This window comes from Caretta caretta, chromosome 6 (assembly GCF_965140235.1).
Source record: "Caretta caretta isolate rCarCar2 chromosome 6, rCarCar1.hap1, whole genome shotgun sequence".
Lineage (NCBI taxonomy): Eukaryota > Metazoa > Chordata > Testudines > Cheloniidae > Caretta > Caretta caretta.
In genome coordinates, this window is record NC_134211.1 from 91,333,083 (window position 1) to 91,357,648 (window position 24,566).

General features: G+C 44.1%; 1 protein-coding gene across 5 annotated transcripts in view; it reads left to right on the forward strand.

The window, feature by feature from the left end:
* ADCK1 (aarF domain containing kinase 1) overlaps positions 1–24,566 on the forward strand; it is a 135,255-nt gene that overhangs the window by 1,724 nt on the left and 108,965 nt on the right. For 2 of the 5 annotated variants that reach the window (XM_048854311.2, XM_048854312.2), the window contains exons 2-3: positions 6,982–7,118; positions 15,450–15,533. In XM_048854311.2, coding sequence (XP_048710268.2) covers positions 6,982–7,118; positions 15,450–15,533 — 221 coding nt within the window. Of the gene's footprint in view, positions 1–6,981; positions 7,119–13,421; positions 13,443–15,449; positions 15,534–24,566 lie in introns of those variants that run through there. The other 3 variants (XM_048854313.2, XM_048854314.2, XM_075129802.1) reach the window with 2 other exon arrangements.

Sequence of the window (24,566 nt, forward strand, 5' to 3'; positions counted from 1 at the left end):
CTCTGGGGCAAGGCTCAGACACTTCGGTGAATAAACATGCCTTTGCTGCCTGTGCAGTATCTGTGTGCTGACTAATTGGAGACTCCAAGTCAATCCAGCAACTTTCACTAGTATGAAAGTCAATGAAAAGAAAACAAACACAAAACAAAATGTGAAGATGCTAAATATTTTATTATCATTTATTTATTTAATTAATTATTGCAAGCAGGCTCATAGTTGTTCCACACATACAATGCAGGATCTATAGTTACACAAGTCAAATGATTGAATGTGGGAGCTCAGGTCAGTTTGGTTGTAAGTGACACACATGGTACTTAAGCTGCATCATGGACTAAGTCAAGTGAAAGTCAAAGAAGCCAGTTTGTCTATAGAGGAAGAGCAGCAGGTGATTCATTAGCAAAGATCTTAATAATGAAAGGCAGTTACGTTGAGAGGCATATTTCACAGCTGACAGTGTCTTTAAGATACCCCTAGGGATTTCACAATAGCTCATTTACATGGTAAAGACTCACTGACACCTTACGGAAAACCTTGAGATACAATTGGTTCTGCCAAGTCTATTTCTATCTCTTATATTGGAGTTATTTTTGCCCCCCCCCCCCCTTTTTATTACTAAGAGATATTAGCATGAAAACAGGATCTTTCTTGCTTAAGAGCTCAGCTGCTCCTGCTGATTATTTCCCACCTAAAGTTGTCAGCCTCTGCTTGTGATGTTCCAATTAGTGGAAATAGCTGTGATGTCACAAACTGCAGAATGTGGCTTCAGGTGGGAATAAGATGTGGGAACGGATGGACCTATATCCTGTTTTCAGACAAATGTTCTTAATAATAAAGAAGGGAAGAAAACAAACAAAAGAGACACACATGTTTTTTTCTTTGTTAAAAGGAGACACTACCAAGTAGTTTAGGCCTCAAATTTATCAAAAAATAGGACTAGAAATGTTATTAATTCAAACTATTCCATAAAATATTTTGGAGATTGTGGAGAGCCTGGGGCATTTCTGTAATATTTCTATGAAAAGTATATGTGGCTCAGTTTACCTGTTTGATATTATTCTGCTTGATTGCAATGAGTTAAATCAAAGGAGATTGTTGGGGAGAAGCAAACAGGTGATGAAATAATGTCAGAGATGAGATGCTTCTAGAGAGAATACCAACGGTCCTTAAGGGAACCCTGGGGGAGTCATTAATTGGGAAATGCCCACCTGCTTGGCTCCAACCAGGCTTGCAAGTTTATTTTTCCCTGGCCTGAACCTAGGATCAAAGGGACGCTAAACCCTTAAAGACACCTTTGTAGAGAGGACGGGGGGATAGGCTTTGACAAGGAGATGCTAAGAGAATGTGAGGGGCTGTCTGCTAGGGTATTAGGTTGGGTGGCAGTTACCTAAAACTTGCAAAGTTGGAATAAAGGTTAAGTAAGATTCATGCCGTGTAGAGCTTTATTGTTTTAACCCATTTCTGTTCACCGATAATGCCTTGTATTGAAAAGGATGAACTGTTCCCTGCTAGTTACAAAGACCCCCAATATACAAAGGGATATAGGCACCTAAACCCCACATTTAGGTGTTTAAATCCCAGTTTAGGCTCCACTGCAATCCATGAAACTCCTGTGAAATGCTGTAGGTGTTGGTACCTAAGTTTTCAGGGTGAAAGTTTCCTAGGCACCTAAGTTTCTGCCTCTGAGCATGTACATTGCTGCCTCCCTCTAGGCAGCCTGATGCGTATCTCCTGCCTAAGCCCCAGAATGATCCACAAACTGGGGGAAGATAGGCGGATGAATGCCTAACTCCTGTGCGGGGCTTGATCTAGGAGGCATGATCTGGTCCCATGCAAAATCTGGCCCTTGATGAAGGTCCTGGGCAAGATAATGGATTGGCTGCTATGGAACTCGATTAATAAAGAATTAAAGGAGGATAGTATAGTGAATGTCAAGCAACATGCATTTATGGAAAATAGATCCTGTTAAACTAACTTGATTTTTTTTTATGAGGGTGTTATAAATTTGGTTGATAAAGATAATAGTATATTACATCAACACTAAGACTTCTGAAAGGTGTTTGATATGGTACCATGCAGCATTTTGATTAAAAAACTAGAACAATGTAAAATTGACATGACACACATTAAATGGATTAAAAACTGGCTAGCTGATATGTCTCAAAATGTAATTGTAAATGGGGAACCATCATTGAGTGGGTGGTCCTGCAGAGATTTGGTCTTGGTGTTGTGCTATTTAACATTTTTACCTGGAAGAAAGCATAAAATCATCACTGGTAAAGGTTGCAGATGACACAAAAATTGAGGGAGTGGTAAATAATGAAGAGGACAGGTGGTCGTCTTTTTTTGTATGGCTTGGGTAGGTAGCAACAACTACAAATTTATATCTAGATTTGATAGCCATCACATTGTCCTGGTGAATGTCCTTCAGGCCCCTGTGAAAGGACGAAGGGGACACTTAGATATGGTGTGCTCCATTGTTTGTGCCTGGAGACCACAGTTGTATACAGGTGTTTGGTGAGGACAAGTCACTAATACAGAGTGATTTGGATTGCTTGGTAAGCTGAATGCAAACAAACAATATGCATTTTAATATAGCTAAGTGTGTGTATGTGTGTGTGTGTATATATATATATACACACACACACTCGTAGGAAGAAAGAATGTAGGCCATACTTACAGGATAGGGGACTCTATCCTGAGAAGCAGTGACTCTGAAAAAGATTTAGGAGTGGTGGTGGATAATCAGCTGAACATGAGGTCCTAGTGCTATGCTGTGGCCAAAAGGGCTGATGCAATCGTTGGATGCATAAACTGGGGAAGCTGGAGTACAAGTGGAGAGATTGTTTTACCTCTGTATGTAGTGTTGGTGTGGCTGCTGCTGGAATACTGTGTCCAGTTCTGGTGTGCACAATTTATGAAGCATGTTGATAAATTGGAGATGGTTCAGGGATGAACCACCAGAATGATGAAGGGATTAGAAAACATGCCTTATAGTGATTGACTCAAAGAGCTCAGTCTGTTTAGTGGAACAAAGAGAAGGTTAAGGGGATAACTTGATTACAGTCTGTAAGTTCCTGCGCGGGGAAGAAATATTTAATAATGAGCGGAGAAAAGTGTCCCATGATCCAATGGCTGGAAGTTGAAGCTAGGAAAATTTCAGTTTGGAGATAAATCTTTAACAGTTTGGCATAAATCTTTAACAGTGAGAGTAATTAACCGATGGAACAATTTACCAAGCACTCAGCTGGGATGTGAGAGACCCAAGATTGATTTTCCCCCTCTGTCTCTCTCTCTCTTCCCCTGCCACCTCCTCTGGCTGTTTTGTGTGGAGCAAGGAAGGTGCCTAACTCCTCCCTCAAGAAACAATTTAGGTGCCTAAGCCACCTGTCTCCAGGATCATGGATCACAGAGATAGGTTCCTAATGGTGTGAGAGGGACAGGGCTTAGCACACACCCCTGTTGTCAGCATCTCCCATTGGCTAGTTTAGATGGCTCCCCGCCTAGCATGCTTGCTTTTATGAACTTCATTCTAAGGCACCTAACTCTCCCCATTCATTATATAGGAAGCCTGCGTGCCTAACTCGGGCTTTGTGGGTTGCAGTGTTGTTCTGTGACTTTTTTCTAGGTACCTGAAAGTTAGGCTCTGTGATGTTCAACATTGCGACTCCTAGATTGCTTTTTGGATCCAGGCCAAAGTTTCCAAGTTCCCGATTCCTGCGGGAACCAGACCAAACTGACTGTTCTGAAGGAGCCCCTCTGTGGAACAGGGATGCTGAAGTCTGGGATCTAGTCTAAGAGTGGTAGAGTCATAGGACTCCCCTTGGAGTGAAGTAGAGCCCCAAGGCCTGCCATCAGGGAGAGTGTACTCACCAGTGATTGTAGTGATCTGTGATAGAAGTAAAAAAGAAATGTGGATAATTTTTTTCCTTTAATTGCTGGGTATCTAAACCAGAAGCCTTAGGCGTTCTTAACTGGAGTGAAATTGATTAGAAACGGAAAATGAAACTGACCCTCCTAATTCCATTGCCAAAGATAAATGAAATATAAAAGGAAAAACTGCATCAATGGAACGAGGGGAAAAAAGTACAGTGGATTTGTAAACACTTTCCAGGTTTGAATAATCAAAAGTGTCATTTAATAAAGCAGGGAAGGACAATGTTAGAGGTAAGAGAGAATGTTAAAGAGCTTTTGACACATCATGAAATCCTTTGGGGAGGGGGGAAATCTAGTTAGAGCCTAACATTAAAACAAAACTGTCCAACCCTAAAATGCCTCAATTAATAATAATAGAACTTATAAAATTCATGTTCAAAGCACTTTACAAACATAAGTAGTTAATACAGCCCTTTAAAGAAGGGAAACAGGTATATTATTGTTTTCCCCACTTTATAGGGAAACCGAGAGTGAGAAGTTAAGAGGTTTGCTCAAGATCATACGTTGAGCTAAAGGCAAAACCCGGACTAGAACGCTGGTCTCATGATTACCAGTCTCATATTCTAACTATTGGACCATACTGCCTCAGGCAGGATTGTAAATGATTATTCATTTTTTGCCTCTTCCCCTATGATGATGAGAAGGCAGGTATCTTCTTGGCTTGTCACTTTGGCCAGGTCACCCCCTTCTTTGCCTCCTTCTACTGGCTCCCCTTTTCCACTGCGTCAAGCAGAAACTACTTGTTTTTACTTTTAAGGCACTTCATGGAATATCTCTACCCTATCATCTATTGAGACATTGCCCCTCACCCCTCCACTCAATCAATAATGACAGCCTTGCCTGTCCATTTGGAACATTTTTCAACAGGCACCTTTGTGTTTCCCACGATGGGAGGAGCTCCCTGTAAAAATCTGTAACTGTCCTCTTTTAAATCCCCTTTTAAAACCTACTAAAGCCTACAAAACTCATGATAATGGTTAGGCAGCTGGTGTGCTGTGACTACTGCTTATTACACTAATCATAACTGACTCACTGTTGCCTTGTGCTCCTGCTGTTTGTTTTATGCTCCTGTTGTCTCTTGTTTTATACTTAGATTGTAAACCCTTTAGGGCTAGGGATCATCTTTTCGTTTTATGTATGTACAGTATCTAGCACAGTGGAGTCCTGATCTTTTATTTGTGGCCTCTAGGCAGTAGACAACTATTGCAGTATAATAACAAGCTTAGAACGGAGCTCCTTGTGCACCTGCCTACTGATCACTATGAAACTAAGGCACAGAGAAGTATAGATTCATAGACATTAAGGTCAGAAGGGACCATTATGATCATCTAGTCTGACCTCCTGCACAATGCAGGCCACAGAATCTTGCCCACCCACTCCTGCAATAAACCTCTCACCTATGTGTGAGCTATTGAAATCCTCAAATCATGGTTTAAAGACTTCAAGGAGCAGAGAATCCTCCAGCGAGTGACCTGTGCTTCATGCTATAGAGGAAGGAGAAAAACCTCCAGGGCCTCTTCCAATCTGCCCCGGAGGAAAATTCCTTCCTGACCCCAAATATGGCGATCAGCTGAACCCTGAGCATAGGGCAAGATTCACCAGCCAGATACCCAGGAAAGAATTCTCTGTAGTAACTCAGATCCCACTTTGTAAGTATTGTAGCACCGAGGCGGGGGGGGGGGGGGGGTGGCATAGGTATAAGACTACAAGTGCTATTCATTTTGGGTGCAGAACCATGATTCCAGCACCCCTGTACCTGCTAGGCCCCCTCCAAGTCAGTCCTACTCCTCCAAGCACCTCCAACATGTCACAATTTCCCTCTCTTCATACATCAAGTCTGCAAACCATCTTTTGAACCTCTCAGCTCCTTCTCATCACCTCCCTACCCCACAAACTGTCTTCTCAGACCCTCATCAACCTACAACTCTCAGGGTTACCCTCACCAGCATCAGGTATTCCCACTCTCCATCTTATTTCACCTAAGTCCAATCATCTACCTTCATTTTATTCACTCCCCATTTTGGATCTCCCCAAATCACCTGGCTTTCTTCCCAGGACCAAGCAAGCCCCTTTCACACCCGTCCCCCTGGATTAGGACTCTCCTTCCTTCCATAAACTCCTGAAAATATCCTTCTCTCCCTGGGCTTGTGGTCTTATTATGATCTATACCAGACATGGGCAAACTTTTTTGCCCGAGGGCCACATCTGGGAATAGAAATTGTGTGGTGGGCCATGAATGCTCACAAAATTGGGTTGGGTGCTGGAAGGGGTGAGGGTTCTGGTTGGGGCCAGAAATGAGGAGTTCAGGGTGCAAGAGGGGGCTCCAGGCGGGGGGGGGGAGGGGGGGAGGGCTCCGGCTGGGGGTGTGGCTGGGGTGTGTGGCTGGGGATGAGGAGTTTGGGGTGTAGGAGGGTGCTCCAGGGTGGGACCAAGGGGTTCGGAGGGTGGGAGGGGGTCAGGGCTGGGACAGGGGGTTGGGGCTCAGGGAGAGGCTCAGGAGTGCAGGCTCTGGATGGTGCTTACCTCAAGCAGCTCCCAGAAGCAGCAGCATGTCCCCTCCCCGGCTCCCACACAGAGGCATGGCCAGGCAGCGCTCCAGTCAGTGGCAGAGCGGGGATTACGAAAACTTGGAAGACTTGTTTCCCAGGGCCCCTGCTTTAAGCACTAGACCACACTCTCCTCTCATAGCCAGAGATAGAATCATAGAATCATAGAATATCAGAGTTGGAAGGGACCTCAGGAGATCATCTTGTCCAACCCCCTGCTCAAAGCAGGACCAATCCTCAATTTTTGCCCCAGATCCCTAAATGGCCCCCTCAAGGATTGAACTCACAACCCTGGGTGAAACCATGAGGCTTGCACTAATAGGGTCCTCTGCCCTAACAGGCCTTCATATGCTCACTTGACAGCTGATCAACCTGAAAAATGAGTTCTGGAAGGAAGCATTTGGATGACTTTGAATTTTTGGCCAAGGTTGGCCTGAATTGTTCCTCATGTACTCCCTTCTTCCACTCAAGTGGTGAAGGTTCCTGTTTTGTGTCTCTGCAGTGGTCGCCAGGATGGCCAGAAGGGCCTTGAAACTTGTCTCTCTGGCAGCAGCCAGCTCTGGTTTCTACCTGTACAGCAGCAAGTACCTGGATCCCAATGATTTTGGAGCTGTTCGGGTGGGCAGAGCCATTGCCACAGTAAGTTGCACCCTGGCAGGTTGTGTGAGGGTAGGGTGAGAGATTTACTGGCTGGGTTAGAAGGATCCTCAAGAGGGAAATGTAGTTCACAGGAGCTCAGTCCTGGTGCTTAGTTTACTGTATTGATATATTTCAAGAGCATAGTTGGCTCTGAGCTCCAGGAATTTGGGTTTTTCCTCTGTTTTATTATTTGTGTGGGGAAAAGAGGTTAAACATGTAGAAGGGCTAGCCGGTAATTTACAGTGAAGAGGAAGAGAGACGCTGTGACAATGAGTGAACACATACCTTATTGAGGACTCAATCTGGACAGCCCTGTGGGGCTACACCCACTTTGCTATGGCTCTTTACCCCACATCCCCTTCATCCACTTCTTATCCAGAACTCAGTCCTTTGCATCACCCCACTGCTTTTTCCAGTCATTTTGCTTTGAAGCTGCTTACCACATCCTTGATGGTGGCTCCTCTTTCCCCTGCAATAACAGCTCATTGAAAGGACCATGTTGCTGAATGAATACTGTGTTGGGACCCTGCCTGTAATCTTTGTCTCTAGGGGTCCTTAGTGGGAGGAATTTGGGGAGGGGAAGGTGTCTGAATGTGTTTTTTGGGGGATTATTGTCAGGGAAAGGGTAAAATGGGAGAGGTAAGGCAGGAGACGCATGTGGGGGCAGCACACACACTGTTTCTAAAATAAATGCCGAAGAGCCCCACTAGTCCTGGATGCGTGTTACCTTCATTTCACCACAGATGTTGATCGCAGCATCCAAAAACATGAGCATGGCAGCTGACAGCCAGACAGGTTGTGACCCTCTCCATGAGAGCCCTCTCTGGAGAATCCATTAGCAGCCAGAAACAAGGAAGATCAGTAACTGTGTAGGAGATCAGTCTGCCCTGCACCTCTGTTGTGCCATACGTTTGTCGCTTCAGGCCAGGAATTCCATCACTTACAAGCCCCTGGTGCTAAGCAGCTGTCAGCCTGCATCGTCTGCACTTTTTAAAAACGCTTCATTAGTGAGAATTACAAGGAGCGCCTCCTGAGAGCAGGACTGCAAGAAGTAGGTTCTGTAGCTGATCTCAGAATCCATTACCGTGTATACATGCAGGCTGGAAAGATGTGTAGGCCAGAGCAGAAAGTGATGTGAGGAATGTCTGGGACCTAAGAAGATGTTTGTTTTGGAAGTGTATGGCAGAAACATCAACTCCCACCACCTTATTAAACATAATGCAAAGTATGGTACTTAGCACTTTATCATTTCAGGGTCCCAGACTAAGGAGTCAGTAGAGGAGTTTTTGGAACAAACTGATAAGTTAAATAGTGATAAGTAACCAGGCCCAGATGGTATTCACCCAAGAGTTCTAAAGGAACTCCAGTATGAAATTGCAGAACTATTAAAGGTGGTATGTAACCTATCACTTAAATCAGCTTCTGTACCAGATGACTGGAGAATAGCTAATGTGATGCTGATTTTTAAAAAAGACTCCAGAGGTGATCTGGCAATTACAGGCCGATAAGCCTAACTTCAGTACCAGGCAAATTGGTTGAAATTCTGTTCTTTACTATAGTTAGCAGACATATAGATGAACATGATTTGTTAGGGAAGAGTCAACATGGCTTTTATAAAGATAAATCATGCCTCACCAATCTATTAGAATTATTTGAGGGGGTCAACAATACTGTATGTGGACAAGGGTGATCCTGTGGATACAGTGCACTTGGACTTTAGAAAGCCTTTGACAAGGTCCTTAAGCAAAGTAAGCAGTAAGACTTTAGAAAGCCTTTGACAAAGGCTCTTAAGCAAAGTAAGCAGTCATGGGATAAGAGGGGAGATCCTCTCATGGATCAGTAATTGGTTAAAAGACAGGAAACCAAGGGTAGGAATATAATGGTCAGTTTTCAGATTGTGGAGAGGTAAATGTGGTGTCTCCCAGGGATATGTACTGGCACCAGTGCTGTTCAACTTATTCATAAATGACCTGGAAAAAAGTGAGGTGGCCAAATTTGCAGATGATACAAAATGACTCATGATAGTTAAGTCCAAAGCAGACTGTGAAGAGCTGGGATCTCACAAAATTAGATGACTGGGCAAGAAAATGGCAGATGAAATTCAATATTGATAAATGCAGAGTAATGTGCATTAGAAAATATAATCCCAGTTACACATACAAAATGATGGGGTCTAAATTAGCTGTTACCATTCAAGAAAGTGATCTTGGAGTCATTCTCTGAAAACATCTGCTCAGTGTGCAGCGGTAGTCAAAAAAATAACAGGATGTTAGGAACCATTAGGAAAAGGATAGATAATAAGACAGAAAATATCATAATGACACTATATAAATCTATGGTACGCCCACACCTTGAATAGTGTGTGCAGTTCCGGACACCCCATCTCAAAAAAGGTATATTAGAAATGGAAAAGGTACAGAGAAGGTTAACAAAAATGATTAAGGGTACGGAACAGCTTCTTTGTAAAGAGAGATTAAAAAGACTGGGACTATTCAGCTTGGAAAAGAGATGGCTAAGGGGGGATATGACAGAGGTCCATAAAATCATGAATGGTGCGGAGAAAGTGAATGTGGAAGTGTTGTTACTCCTTCACATAACACAAGAACTAGGGGTCACTCAATGGAAATTAATAGGCAGCAGATTTAAAACAAACAAAAGGAAGTACTTCTTCACACAACGCACAGTTAACTTTTGGAACTTGTTGCCAGGGGATGTTGTGAAGGTCAAAAGTATAACTGGGTTAAAAAAAAGAATTAGTTAATGAAGGCTAGGTATATCAATGGCTATTAGCTAAGATGCTCAGGGATGCAACCCCATGTGCTAGGTGTCTGTAGCCTCTGATTGCCGGAAGCTGGGAGTGGATCACTCAATGATTGCCTGTTTTGTTCATTCACTTCAAAGCACCTGTCATTGACCACTGTGGAAATACCGGTGTGACGGGTTCGGTCACAGAGACCCCCTTGGGACTGTCACCTGATGGTCTGAGACTACTTCTGAGCCCATTTTCCCTGCCAGCTTGGGACTCCAGTACCCTGCCTTGTTGAGCCAGACATGCTACCCTGCTGCAAATACAGACTCAGGTCTGAACCATGTCCCCCAGAAGCTGCAGACTTAACTGAATACAGCTTAAGAAGTCCTCCTGTCTCTAGCACCCAGATACCCAGTTCTCAATGGGGTCCAAACCCCAAATAAATCCGTTTTACTCTGTATAAAGCTTATGCAGGGTAAACTCATAAATTGTTCGCCCTCTATAACGCTGATAAAGGGATATGCACAGCTGTTTGCTCCCCCAGGAATTAATTTTATTAAGTATAAAAAGTAGGATTTAAGTGGTTCCGAGTAATAACAGATAGAACTAAGTAAATTACCAAGCAAATTAAAACAACAGCACACAAGTCTAAGCCTACTACAGTAAGAAACTAAATGCCGGTAAATCTCACCCTCAGAGATGTTCCAATAAGCTTCTTTCACAGACTAGACTCCTTTCTAGTGTGGGCCCAATCCCTTCCCTGGTACAGTCCTTGTTCCAGCTCAGGTGGTAGCTAGGGGATTTCTCATGATTGCAGCCCCCTTTGTTCTGTTCCACCCCCTTATACATCTTTGGCACAAGGCGGGAATCTTTTGTCTCTTTGGGTCCCCTCCCCTCCTTCTAAATAGAAAAGCACCAGGTTTAAGATCGATTCCAGTACCAGGTGACATGGTCATGTGGTCTCTGAGACCCGAAGCCTTCATTCTTCCAGGCCTGACTCACAGGAAGGCTTGCAAGTAAACCGAGCCTTCTACAGTCAATTGTCTTTGTTGATGGGAGCCATCAAGATTTTAAACCATCATTAATGGCTCACACTTTGCATAACTACAGTAAGACCTCAGAGTTATATTTTATATTCCTAGTTTCAGATACAAGAATGATACATTCATACAAATAGGATGACCACACTCAGTAGATTCTAAGCTTTGTAATGATACCTTACAAGAGACCTTTTGCATGAAGCATATTCCAGTTGCATGATAGTCACACTCATTAGCATATTTTCATAAAAACATATGGAGTGCAACGTCACAACCAGATACTGGGCTAGATGGACCATTGGTCTGACCCCATACGGCCGTTCTTATGTTCACTGTACAAAAACCACTGATCACCCATACACCCCAGGGGAAACTGAGGTATAGAGAGGTGCAGTGACTTGCCCATGGCCACAGAGGGTGTCGGTGGCAGAGCTGTTAGAAGTCAGCAGTTCATTGCTCCCAGGCTCAATCCACTACTAGACCATGTTGCCTCCACATATTACAGGGTTTTACAGCAGCAGCCGCAAACAGAATATCCCACAATAAAATCTGCTGGTGGTCTCTAGCCCCTGTAAGTACTGGAATACTCTGTTTTTTTTAAAAAATGTGTAGAATTCTTTTTAAAATGGTTTATTTCTTCTAACATACACAAGGCCTCGTATGGTCAGGTTGCTCCAGTGTGAATTTCTGCTATGCTGCTGCACTAATGACTCTGCCTTCCCAGCCCTAGGGATCTGCTCTTTATGAGGGTCAGAGGGTGTTAACTTCTTAATTTTCAAGTGTTTCTCCCTAACTATAAGGGATGGAGACTTCTTTAAAATGAGAGCTTAGATTCTATTGCAAACATGTGACTCTGGGAGCTCGGGAGCTTGATGTGGGCCTATAATGCCTGTCCTTTAATCCAGCCTGGGCAGACCCCTGCTTAGTCGGTAAGCTCCCATAATTGTTTGTGATTTTCTGGGGGGGAAGGAGGGCTTCAATCATGGTAGGTGAACTTCAAAATGTTCAAAAGTTATATTCAGAGAAGTACCCAAAAGTGTGGATGCTTAACTCAACCTCTTGGGGCAAAGCCAGGCTGCAGCTAGGGGCACTGTCTCCAGGGACGTGTGCAGGCCAAATTCAGCAGCAACAGTTGTAAACATGAAAAAAAAACGTGGAGAGGGAAGACAACAAATCTGACCTGCCACTATATCCTCAGAGCTCTGACAAGTTTGAGTTTTGCTAGAAGGTTTGCATCAGTTCTCAATTTATCCATGCTTATTCATCTGTCCTTGTTAAACTTCCTTGCTTATGTGACTTGGGGGAAAACTCTTGCCTGAGCTCAGGTTTGGGGAATCGGGTTTTGCTCATGTCTGGTCAGTCTTTGAGGGACCAGCAGAGAGAAAACACTGAAAGGCAGGGACATTGAGTGGAGACCTCCTCCCAGGAGATGGGGAGATCAGCTGATAACTTGAGGGGAGTGGGAAGCCAGCAACTGGATAACTCAAAGTGGAAGCTCCATCCTCTGAGAATTTTAAAACTAGACTCGACTAAAGGCTGGAAAATGCACTATGGGCACTAATCCTGCATTGCCATCAAGAGGGACTGGATGATCTCATAGGTGTTCTTATATCTTATGAAGATCAGTTCCTCTGGAGCACAGAGTGCAAAGAACTAATCTTTGATGAAAGTGAGGTGCTCTTCGGGGCCTGGATAGCAGCAAGTCAAAGAAAACCTCTGCATTCTGGATAGCATTAGAAATCTGACAAAGCTGCTTTGTTTGCCCTCTGCTTCTTCCAGGGTCTAACACTGAATCTGCCTTTTCAGAAAGCATCAAGTTAACATCCTATGCCTTAGCTGAAGTGCATCTGAGACACTTTTGGGGATTTAGCAATGTCAGAGTTGCCTATCAGAATCATCATAATACTAATTTGTTGTTCAAGATTACGATGTAATTAGTAACTGCTTAATTAAATTCCCTCTTCCTCTGTAATGCAGGGCATACTGTAGCTGGTTCTTTTCAAGTTGGAAGTGATAATTACCTTCATGGACAAGAGACAACATAAGAACCAGCCCAAACCTTCACCCAAAGCTGATCCAAAGGTCCCCCTGTTCCAAAGCTATTTTTTGATGTTGGAAAATGCTTGGTAAAGTCTTTCTCCAAATACTTCTTCACGTACCTCTGCAGCTCCTGGCTTCAGCAGAGACAGGAAGGGCTGAAAAATCACAAGAAAAGGCTTCTCCTAACAGGTTTCCAACTTCAAAACCAGGAAATATCAGAAACCTCCATTCAAAAAGGGAGTCGCAAAACCCTGTTTGTATCTGATTCCCAACCTCACCCCAGAGCACAGAGCTTTGGGTTGAGGCTTGTCTGAGACTTCCACAGTTTGTCCATTGCTCATGTCTAGTGATTCTCTTTTTAATGCAGAAATGACATTGTCTCCTTTGTCTCCAGGGAGCTGGGCTTGTGAACATATTGGCTGTACTTTGTGTAAGGGGGCCCATCAAGTTTTACAGTGGTGCTGGGCATTCATCCCACCACAGAATCAAATGCCCGTAAGTTTTGAGATTTTGGAAATCATAGAATATCAGGGTTGGAAGGGACCTCAGAAGGTCATCTAGTCCAACCCCCTGCTCAAAGCAGGACCAATCCCCAATTTTTGTCCCAGATGGCCCCCTCAAGGATTGAACTCACAACCCTGGGTTTAGCAGGCCAATGCTCAAACCACTGAGCTATCTCTCCCCCGCACTGAGCTATCCCTCCCCCCAGATCTGTTTGTTGCAGATGGCCCTTGTCATTACAAAGGGACTGAGCCCCGAGGTGGTAGTGGAGATTGAAATCCAGATGGGAATTCTTATTGTACGTGCTACAATTAGACTCATAGACTTTAAGAACAGAAGGGACTGTTGTGATCATCTAGTCTGATCTGCACATCGCAGGCCACAGAACCTCATGTACCGACTCCTGTAATAGACCCACAACCTCTGGCTGAGTAACTGAAATCCTCAAATCCTGATTAAAAGACTTCCATTACAGAGAATCTGCTATTAAGTGGTTCATAACAACAAGTGTTCCATGCCCAATGCTGCTAGAACTTAGAGAAAATGCTCTGAATATTTCCATCTCCATTCCTGCCCTTCCTGACTGTGGAGAGAGAGAGGAACTTTAGGCCTAGGATAAAATTTTCAAAAGCATGTACGTCCCATTTCCAAACGTGATCTAGGATCTTCAGAGCCTAACTCCTCATTAATTTTAATGAAACTTACACTCCTCAGTGCCTGAGTCTCTTGTGGAAATAGGATTTAGGCCCATCGGTCACTTAGGCACTTGAAAAGGGTTACCTTGTCTACATTACAACTTTTAACCTAGTTTATGACCAGTTGCCTGGTCAACTCCAAACATGGTTTGTGTCCACCCAGTCACATTGTTAACAGGGTTAATAACTAGGGTAGCTAAGAGTGTTTCACCCTTGCTGGTAGCTTCGCTACATGGTTGTCTTCCTTAACCAGGTCATAGCATTGTTCTTTTGCATGTAGTTGGATCCCCATATTATATCTTTGTAACCAGGTTGACTGGTTCTCTCTGTGCATTGGACATCCCAGAAAGCATTGCCCCTTCCGCTGCTCTGCTTGCATATCTTTTGGCCACTCTCTCCCTGGCTGAGGCCAGGAGGAAGGGCTAGCTGCCCAGGTTTTCCCAGCACTCACTGGTATGAATACAGCCAGGTAGTGTAGTAGGTGTGAGTACAACAGCTGAAAAGCTGCTACGTGGATACAAACTGAATTGTGCTATTTGTAACCAATGAAGGTGACTGTAATGCTAATCAGTTACCAAACCACAGGAGTAGCTGTGGTACGGATGGGTGGTAGTCTGACCTCTCCTGTACCCATCCCTTCAGTAATGGCTTAGACATCACAATTGACACCATGGCAGCTGTTCTGACATTGCCTATCTTGGATTTGCCTTCAGGGATTGGGTAGGAGGAAAAGGGAAAGACTCCCGTTCACATGCAAGCCTCAGGCTGTTTCTGGTTAGTTTCACATCCTGCTTGTCATGTACATTGTGGGGCCTGGCTTGTGGCTAAGACACATGATTGGGTATCCAGGCTTCTTTCAGTTCTGTTCCCGGCTCTGCAATTGACTCACTGAGTGACACTGGCCAAGTCACTTCCCTGCTCTGTCCTTTGATTTTCCCCACTTGGACATTTTCCTGACCTATCTCCCAGGGGGGCGGGGATGTTTAATTCATTAATGCCTGGAAAGTGCTTTGATGGCCTGGAATAGAAGGTGCTCTAGAAGTACAGAGTATTACTTGTTTTTAATAGTTCCATGTTACTGAGTTTCCTGCCCTGCAGGGAATTTTTCCATAAGTGTAAACCACTGATTTTCATTGACATGAATGTTTTTATTTGTATTACTTTTTGTTCCTTGTGACCCTTTTATTTTAAACTAAACTTAAATTTAGGGCCTAAAGCTAAATAGAAAGAGTCCCTTTAATAAAAGTTTGTTGCTTGATCAGAGATTATTGCAGAGTCTTCATACTGTTTCTGGCTTGGTTTTCAGACAGCTGTTATCACCTATGACTACCTCACTTCTCTTCGGAGTGTCCCATATGAATCACAGGAGTATGCCTACCTCAAATCACAGGTAAGGTGACCACAGCACAGGGCTCTGTCCCCAGAGGCTTGGCAAGCAAAGAGAGTTCGACCAAAGGCAATGCAATCCACCAAGCTACTGGCTTAGTCAGTCAGCCACTGGGATGATTCCCACTTCAGGCTCCTTGCTGCTTAGACTGAAGTGCAGCGCTACTGATGTAGTGCACTGAGCTGCTGGGGGAGTGGGAAGACAGGTGGCCTTGTGTTGCTTAGCAACAGCAAGAGAGTCTTGTCTCTGTCCTGCTTGGCCAGTTAGTAGGTGCGGGCTGTAACACAAGGTTTGAGTGAATTAACATGGGGCAGATATGGTGGACGAGTGGTGAATCCTCTGGGATCAGTCAGGGCTGCAGAGCATCCCTGAAGAAACTGAGAAGTAATTGGGCAATTTAAGGGACTCTTCGTTGCCAGGCTTTCTGTCACTGTGTTCTGATGTAACTAATTAATATGAATAAAAATAGCATCTGTAGTGACAGGAATGAAGATATAAAGTACAACCTCTCCGCAAAGGCCTCTCAAACTTGTCCAGCAGATCTCTTGTTTCTCAGTTCTGGGACCTCCCCACCTGCACTGCCAGTGCCCTTCAATCCTGACCCACAGATCCTTGTGTTTCAGTCCTGTCCCTGCCCTGCAGCCCCTCTGCCGAACTAGAGCTGGGGACTCTTCAGAGTAGAGAATATGGATTGTGCTGATCTATGCCAAATTAGGCAGTAATTTTGCAGTCGGACTACCAAGCCTATTTAATTTTTCACCTAACACATGTAGGAGTTAGACTCCTGTGTCCTGAGGTGAAGAGCTAGTGGATTGGGCCATCCATCCCCTTTCCAGCACCACCAGTGCCCCACACAACTCCTCTTAGTATTTAGTAACATATATTTTGGTTTAACTAATGCAAAGTGCTTAGGAGTGTCTTGCAGAGCAACCTGTGGTTGCTCTCACCTTCTCCTTCAACGAAAGAAATAATGTTTATTGTAGCTCTTCTGATCACAGATGAGTGTCACTGATGCACTTTAAGAAACTGGTAGTAGATGCCAGATTGACAAATTTGGGAGTCTGGAGCTTTCTCTCTCTGTTTGCCCATGTCTCTGCCATCTCCATAACTCTCCAGTAGCCCTGAGGACTATGGCTTGCACTCTTGGATGCTGGGTCCAATCCAGCACTGGTTGGTAGTGAGTGAAAATCACGACTTTCTGGCAGCTGTCCATTAGTCTATGCAAATAGAGGTGGTGGGTTCTCAGTTCAGTTCCTAGTGGACAGGCGTGCACAGCACATGACCTGCCCTCATAATCAACTGACACCTGTGTTGGCAACTTTAGTGTAGTGGCCAAGGACTGAGTGGGAGACTGAACTCTCCTAGAGTTGATCAGGCCTGTGAGCAGTGTGATGGGAGGAAGCTTGCTCTGCCGCTGCCTAAGTTGTAGCTGTTGGCTCAGAAGCCTCCAGATCCCAGGCTTGTCAATCTGGCACCTTCCCCAGCACGAGAAGTGTTTTAAAAAGACTGTACCTTTGAAACCTGGGTCTGCAGAAGGGCTGCATTGTAGCTGCTCGGAGAGAAGCTGAGGTGGTGGAGTTGCCGGTGCTACAGACTGCTTGTAGTTTGACAGCTGTTCCCAGCAGCCCTTGCAAAACTCCGACCTTTTGCCATGTGTCTCCATGGCCTCATTAACCTCTGTCATGCTGCATCTGATGGTTTGCCGATATGTGCTCTGGGCAGCAGAAAAGGGTCCTGTTCATTGGAGCTGTGCTGTACTCTCCCCACTTGGCAGCCAAGACTCGCTGTGTCAGCACTTGTGCCTTGGCAGAATGAGTCAATGCGATGCAAGAGGGCTTAGTGCCATGGCCTGCATTTTCTTCAAGTCTTGGGCTGCTGAGAGGGGAAAGCCAGGGATATGGAGGCTGTGAAGCAAATTCAGGCATAGCATGAGCAGCTGAAACTCCTTCAGTGAGCGTAGTATCCTGGCTTGTCTTGCTGTTGGGGGAGTATAATGGAGAGGAGCATTTTAGCTGACAATAACTAGGAACGTGGTCTTCTAGCACCAGACTTGGGATGGCTGAGCTAGCAAAGTGTCAGATATGCAGAAGACAATGACCCTGCAGTGTGACTGGGGAACGGCATACAGAGTCCTTTGTTTATAGTGCACTGGTCCCAATCCAGCCCCAGATGAGTAGTAACTGAAAGCCTTTACTACCTGACAGCTATTCAGTGGTCTCTGTGGACTGTGTTTGTTGGGTCTCAGTCTGGTGCCTCATGGATGAGTCATCAGAAAATCCCCCATCAGACCTGGCACTAATTGGCCTCTTGTTGGCCATCAGTAGTGGCCAAGAGAGACTGCATTGCCTTCTCAGCCTGAGGGTGAGTCCCTCCAGGGGCATGGTGCACTGGCAGGTGGCAGTAAGTGTTGTGAGGGACACCAGCCCCGGGGATTGCCCATGCTGCATCTGTTCTGTAGATAAACAGAGGCCATCAGTCTTCAGGGCTCTCAATCTGGCACTGACATCTCCTATCTTGTCAGCCTCCCCACCCCCACCCTTTACTCCGGCAGTGATGCCAGCCTCAACCCCCTGTTTATGTGCTGCTCCCACGACTATTTTTTGTTTCATCGTCCAGGCCTGGACCGATCCAAATGGCCATTACCACCTTCTCTCTCACAGCCTCCATATCCCTCGTCAAGGCCCACATCAGTTAACAAAGCTACAAGAAACTAGCCGACTGACAATGGCCCAATAGAGAATGACTTGGGGATAGCTGGTATTTATTTTAAAATATTGTATATATATTCTGACTGGCTGTTTCCTCCCATGTCTTCTGCCCTTTGTATGCTGCTCACTCACTTAGCCTGCCAACTCCATGGGGCAGGGACTGTGTCTGCCTGTGAGCGTAGACAGTACGCAGAACATTGTGGGTGCTGCTGGAATATAAAGAACACGATGCTCGTTCTGTAATAATAATTTCTGTTCAGCAGCTAAACAGGAGACCCTGAATAACCCACTGTTTCAGTCGAGAGATAGGAAACCTCAGTGGCAGCACTAGTTCCTGAGCCTGTTGGGGCCAAACAGGGACATAGTAATTAGGAAACAATTAAATACAAAGCAGATTAAGAAAGAAACAGGTTCCCTGGGGACTCATAGCCAGGTTCCCACTTAGCTCCAAGGAAACCTCTTCAATCTCACTCTCTTTTTCTGTCCCTCATGGGCCACTTTTGATGCTAATGTTCTCAGCTAGGCAGTTCTCAGCACCTCTTGATGATCTGCAAATTGGGGGAGTATTTACTACTTTCTGTGAGACAACAGTGTGAACTGGGATGTAGCCATGTCTCTCTGAGATCTGTTAACCTCATCTTGATGCTCTCACTTCTGTTTGCCTCTCCCTTGCTCCAGCCAGGAGGTGTGGGGAGCTACTTCTCTGCTAGTACCCCATGCCCTTTCCCAGCAACCAAGTGAGATGAGAGCCCTGTCCTTGCCACTCCTTCTGCCAATACTTATAGCTGTCAGTATCAGGAGTGAAACTGGCATGAGCCATGTAAGTTTCACACCTGCCAGAGCAACCCTTCCAATCAACCTTGGTGGCTTGGCAAGCAGGGTAACCCTAATCTTCAGTCTGCAGGGAGGAATCTCATGGCACTCCTGGCACTTCCCTTCAGTTGCTGCTAATGCCAGTAAGTACTGATCCAGTGATGTTGCGGTCATCTGTGGCCATGTTTAGCTCTGGAGACACTGGGTGCTCAGTAAAATGTATATGTGTGTCTAGTGTCAGGAGCACCCCGGGAGATCAGTACTTTCACACGTTTATGATATGGTCCTGATCATTCCTGCTGGTTCGCTTAACTTGTTGTTGGTGGGACACATGCTAAAGTGGGCATTGTCTTCTGCTCATCCTCTCGTGTAATTCAGATCACAGGGGAGATGAGGGATGTTGGCTCAGCCACCTTTGTCAGGTTGGTCAATTCTTACCTTATGTCTTTCTTCCTTCTCTGGATTGTGATATTTCTTCACGTTCCCTCTCCTTCTGGGAAAACACAGCCTCTCCGTAATGTCGCTGTCTCTCTAATCTCTCTTTTACCTACCCTGGGGCATTTCGAACAAGCTCATCACAATAGTATCTGGGTGCCACTGTTGATACTTCATAAATGGATGTTGTTGTCTTTCTGCAGATCCCCCCCCTTCAGATCTGAAAGTGTCACAAAACACAAAGTTTGTTTCAGGGCTGGCATCAAAGCGTGGTGGTAGTAGCAATTAGATGTGTGCCATCTTGCCCATTGGTACAGAAATGCTGCATGGCCGATGTGACACCCTGGCACCTCCTTATTCACCACTGTCATGTAATGAGGATATGTTTTGTACAAAGTGTGCCTTGTGAGATATCATTCTAAAAGTCTTGAGCTGCTAGATATTAATATCTCATTGGCATGTATGTACTATTGTCGTATGTGAAGTTATGAAGTTTGGCTGTGTATGTGTTACTGAAACATATTGTGAGGTTGAAAACACCCACAAGCAGCCTTTCAGGTACAACAGTAAAAAGGCAAAACAATGTTAATGGCTTATTGAGGAAATGCACACAAGCACAAGGATTACCCCAGGAACTGTGTACAGTAGAAACCTCTCAGAGATAGCACTACACAATGGGAACTATTTGACCCAGGTCACAGCAAAAGAGCTTTCCAGCAAGTGGGAAGAAGATATAAAAGGGGGAAATGACATCATGATGGTACCTCACTCTCCCTACAACAACACACCTGGAAACACCTGAGGAACAAAGACTGAACAGGGGGAAGTAATGATCCCAGGCTAAAGGGATTTCTAGCCTATGTATGAAAACCTGGGAAACCCCAGCTGCAAAGCAAAGGCAGCTTGTGCCTTAAGAATCTGCCAGCCTGCTTATCACTCAGGGTGAGAATTTGCTAATTCATATCTTACCTATCTAGTATGTTAAGATCAGTTTGTGTTGTTAGTTTATTTTCTAGGTAATCTGCTTTGATCTGTTTGCTATCACCTATAATCACTTAAAATCTATCTTTTTGTAGTTAATAAACTTATTTTATGTTTTATTAAACATGTGCGTTTGACTAAGGTGTCTGGGGAATATCTCAGCTTGGTTATCACAAGTGTGCATGTCCTCTTCACATTGAGGGAGAGGTGGACCGGGTATTAAACCCATATACAGGCCAGATTTGACCAGGCAGGACAGTAGTGCTCTGGGTCCCAGGCTGGGAGGCTAGTGGTTGGAGAACCTGCATGTAATTGCAGCTGGGTGTGTCCCTACCTGTGTGAATGCTGGTGAAAGTGCAAGCTTGGAGGGCTTTGCAGCTTGTCACAGCAGCACAGTGCTGACACAACAGAAAAAGGCAGACAAATAGCGACAAGTTTTTAAAGTGCTTGTTCACAAGAGTGCCTTGTGTTAAAGGAGGATGTTGATATAATAGGCATCACAGAAACCTGCTGGAGTGAGGACAATCAATGGGACACAGTCATTCTGGGGTGTGATTACGTTGGAAAATACATTGGAAGGAGAGAACAGGTCATGCCGGGGGGAAGGGGGGAGGCGGAGGGAGTGGCACTATATGTGAAAGAAAATGTAGAATCAAATGAAATAAAAATCTTAAATGAATCCACATGTTCCATAGAATCTCTATGGATAGTAATTCCATGCTCTAATAAGAATATAACAATAGGGATCTATTTATCAACCACTTGACCAGGACAGTGATAGTGACGATGAAATGCTATCAAAATAAAGAACTCAGTAATAGTGGGGGATTTCAATTATCCCCATATTGACTGGGTACATGTCACTTCAGGACAAAATGCAGAGACAAAATTTCTCGATATTTTAAATGACTGCTTCTTGGAGCAGCTGGTACAGGAACCCACAAGGGGAGGGGCAACTCTCGATCTAGTCCTGAGTGGAGCATAGGATCTGGTCCAAGAGGTAACCATAACAGGACTGCTTGAAAATAGTGACCATAATATAATAACATTTAACATTCCTGTGGTGGGAAGAACACCTCAACAGCCCAACACTGTGGCATTTAATTTCAGAGAGGGGAACTATGCAAAAATGAGGAGGTTAGTTAAACAGAAATTAAAAGGTACAGTGAGTAGAGTGAAATCCCTGCAAGCTGCATGGACACTTTTCAAAGACACTGTCATAAATATAAAGGGAAGGTAAACACTTTTAAAATCCCTCCTGGCCAGAGGAAAAATCCTTTCACCTGTAAAGGGTTAAGAAGCTAGGATAACCTCGCTGGCACCTGACCAAAATGACCAATGAGGAGATAAGATACTTTCAAAAGCTGGGGGGAGGGAGAAACAAAGCCTCTCTCTCTGTCTGTGTGATGCTTTTGCCAGGGACAGAACAGGAATGGCGTGTTAGAACTTAGTAAGTAATCTAGCTAGATATGTGTTAGATTATGATTTCTTTAAATGGCTGAGAAAATAAGCTGTGCTGAATGGAATGGATATTCCTGTCTTTGTGTCTTTTTGTAACTTAAGGTTTTGCCTAGAGGGATTCTCTATGTTTTGAACCTAATTACCCTGTAAGGTATTTACCATCCTGATTTTACAGAGGTGATTCTTTTTACCTTTTCTTATATTAAAATTCTTCTTGTAAGAAATGGAATGCTTTTTTCATTGTTCTTAAGATCCAAGGGCTTGGGTCTGTGGTCACCTATGCAAATTGGTGAGGATTTTTATCTAGCCTTCCCCAGGAAGGGGGGTGCAAGGTTTTGGTGAGGATTTTGGGGGGAAAGACGTTCCCAAACAACTCTTTCCCAGTAACCGGTTAAACGTTTGGTGGTGGCAGCGAAAGTCCAAGGGCAAAAGGTAAAATAATTTGTACCTTGGGGAAGTTTCAACCTAAGCTGGTAGAAGTAAGATTAGGAGGTTTTCATGCAGGTCCCCACATCTGTACCCTAGAGTTCAGAGTGGGGAAGGAACCTTGACAGACACCATAATAGAGGCTCAACTTAAATGTATACCCCAAATTAAAAACCACAGTAAAAGAACTAAAAAAAAGCCACCGTGGCTTAACAACCATGTAAAAGAAGCAGTGAGAGATAAAAAGGCATCTTTTAAAAAGTGGAAGTCAAATCCTAATGAGGTAAATAGAAAGGAGCATAAACACTGCCAAATTAAATGTAAAAGTGTAATAAGAAAAGCCAAAAAGGAGTTTAAGAACAGCTAGCCAAAAACTCAAAAGGTAATAACAAAATGTTTTTTTTAAGTACATCAGAAGCAGGAAGCCTGCTAAACAACCAATGGGGCCCCTGGGCGATCGAGATACAAAAGGAGCATTTAAAGACTATAAAGTCATTGCAGAGAAACTAAATGAATTCTTTGCTTCAGTCTTCACGGCTGAGGATGTTAGGGAGATTCCCAAACCTGAGCCATCTTTTGTAGGTGACAAATCTGAGGAACTGTCACAGATTGAAGTGTCACTAGAGGAGGTTTTGGAATTAACTGAGAAACTGAACAGTAACATGTCACCAGGATCAGATGGCATTCACCCAAGAGTTCTGAAAGAACTCAAATGTGAAATTGTGGAACAATTAACTATGGTTTGTAACCTGTCCTTTAAATCAGCTACTGAACCCAATGACTGGAAGATAGTTAATGTAACGCCAATATTTAAGAAAGGCTCTAGAGGAGATCCTGGCAATTACAGACTGGTAAGTCTAACGTCAGTACCGGGCAAATTAGTTGAAACAATAGTAAAGAATAAAATTGTCAGACACATAGACGAACATAAATTGTTGCGCAAAAGTCAACATGGTTTCTGTAAAGGGAGATCAGGTGTTACTAATCTATTAGAGTTCTTTGAGGGGGGTCAACAAACATGTAGACAAGGGGGATCCAATGGACATAGTGTACTTAGATTTCTAGAAAGCCTTTGACAAGGTCCCTCACCAAAGGCTCTTACATAAATTAAGTTGTCATGGGATAAGAGGGAAGATCCTTTCATGGATTGAGAACTGGTTAAAAGATGGGGAACAAAGGGTAGGAATAAATGGTAAATTTTCAGAATGTTGAGGGTAACTAGTGGTGTTCCCCAAAGGTCAGTCCTAGGACAAATCCTATTCAACTTATTCATAAATGATCTGGAGAAAGGGGTAAACAGTGAGGTGGCAAAGTTTGCAGATGATACTAAACTGCTCAAGATAGTTAAGACCAAAGCAGGCTGTGAAGAAATTCAAAAAGATCTCACAAAAGTAAGTGATTGGGCAACAAAATGACAAATGAAATTTAATGTGGATAAATGTAAAGTAATGCACATTGGAAAAAATAACCCCAACCATACATACAATATGATGGGAGCTAATTTAGCTACAACTAATCGGGAAAGATCTTGGATCGTTGTGGATAGTTCTCTGAAGACATCCACGCAGTGTGCAGTGGCAGTCAAAAAAGCAAACGGGATGTTAGGAATCATTAAAAAAGGGAGAGAGAATAAGATGGAGAATATCTTATTGCCCTTATATAAATCCATGGTATGCCCATATCTTGAATACTGCATACAGATGTGGTTCCCTTGTCTCAAAAAAGATATACTGGCATTAGAAAAGGTTCAGAAAAGGGCAACTAAAATGAGGGGTTTGGAACGGGTCCCGTATGAGGAGAGATTAAAGAAGCTAGGACTTTTCAGCTTGGAAAAGAGGAGACTAAGGGGGGATATGATAGAGGTATATAAAATCATGAGTGGTGTGGAGAAAGTGAATAAGGAAAAGTTATTTACTTGTTCCCATAATATAAGAACTAGGGGCCACCAAATGAAATTAATGGGCACCAGGTTTAAAACAAATAAAAGGAAGTTCTTCTTCACTCAGGGCACAGTCAACCTGTGGAACTCCTTGCCTGAGGAGGTTGTGAAGGCTAGGACTATAACAGGGTTTAAAAGAGAACTGGATACATTCATGGAGGTTAAGTCCATTAATGGCTATTAGCCAGGATGGGTAAGGAATGGTGTGTCTAGCCTCTGTTTGTCAGAGGTGGAGATGGATGGCAGGAGAGAGATCACTAGATCATTACCTGT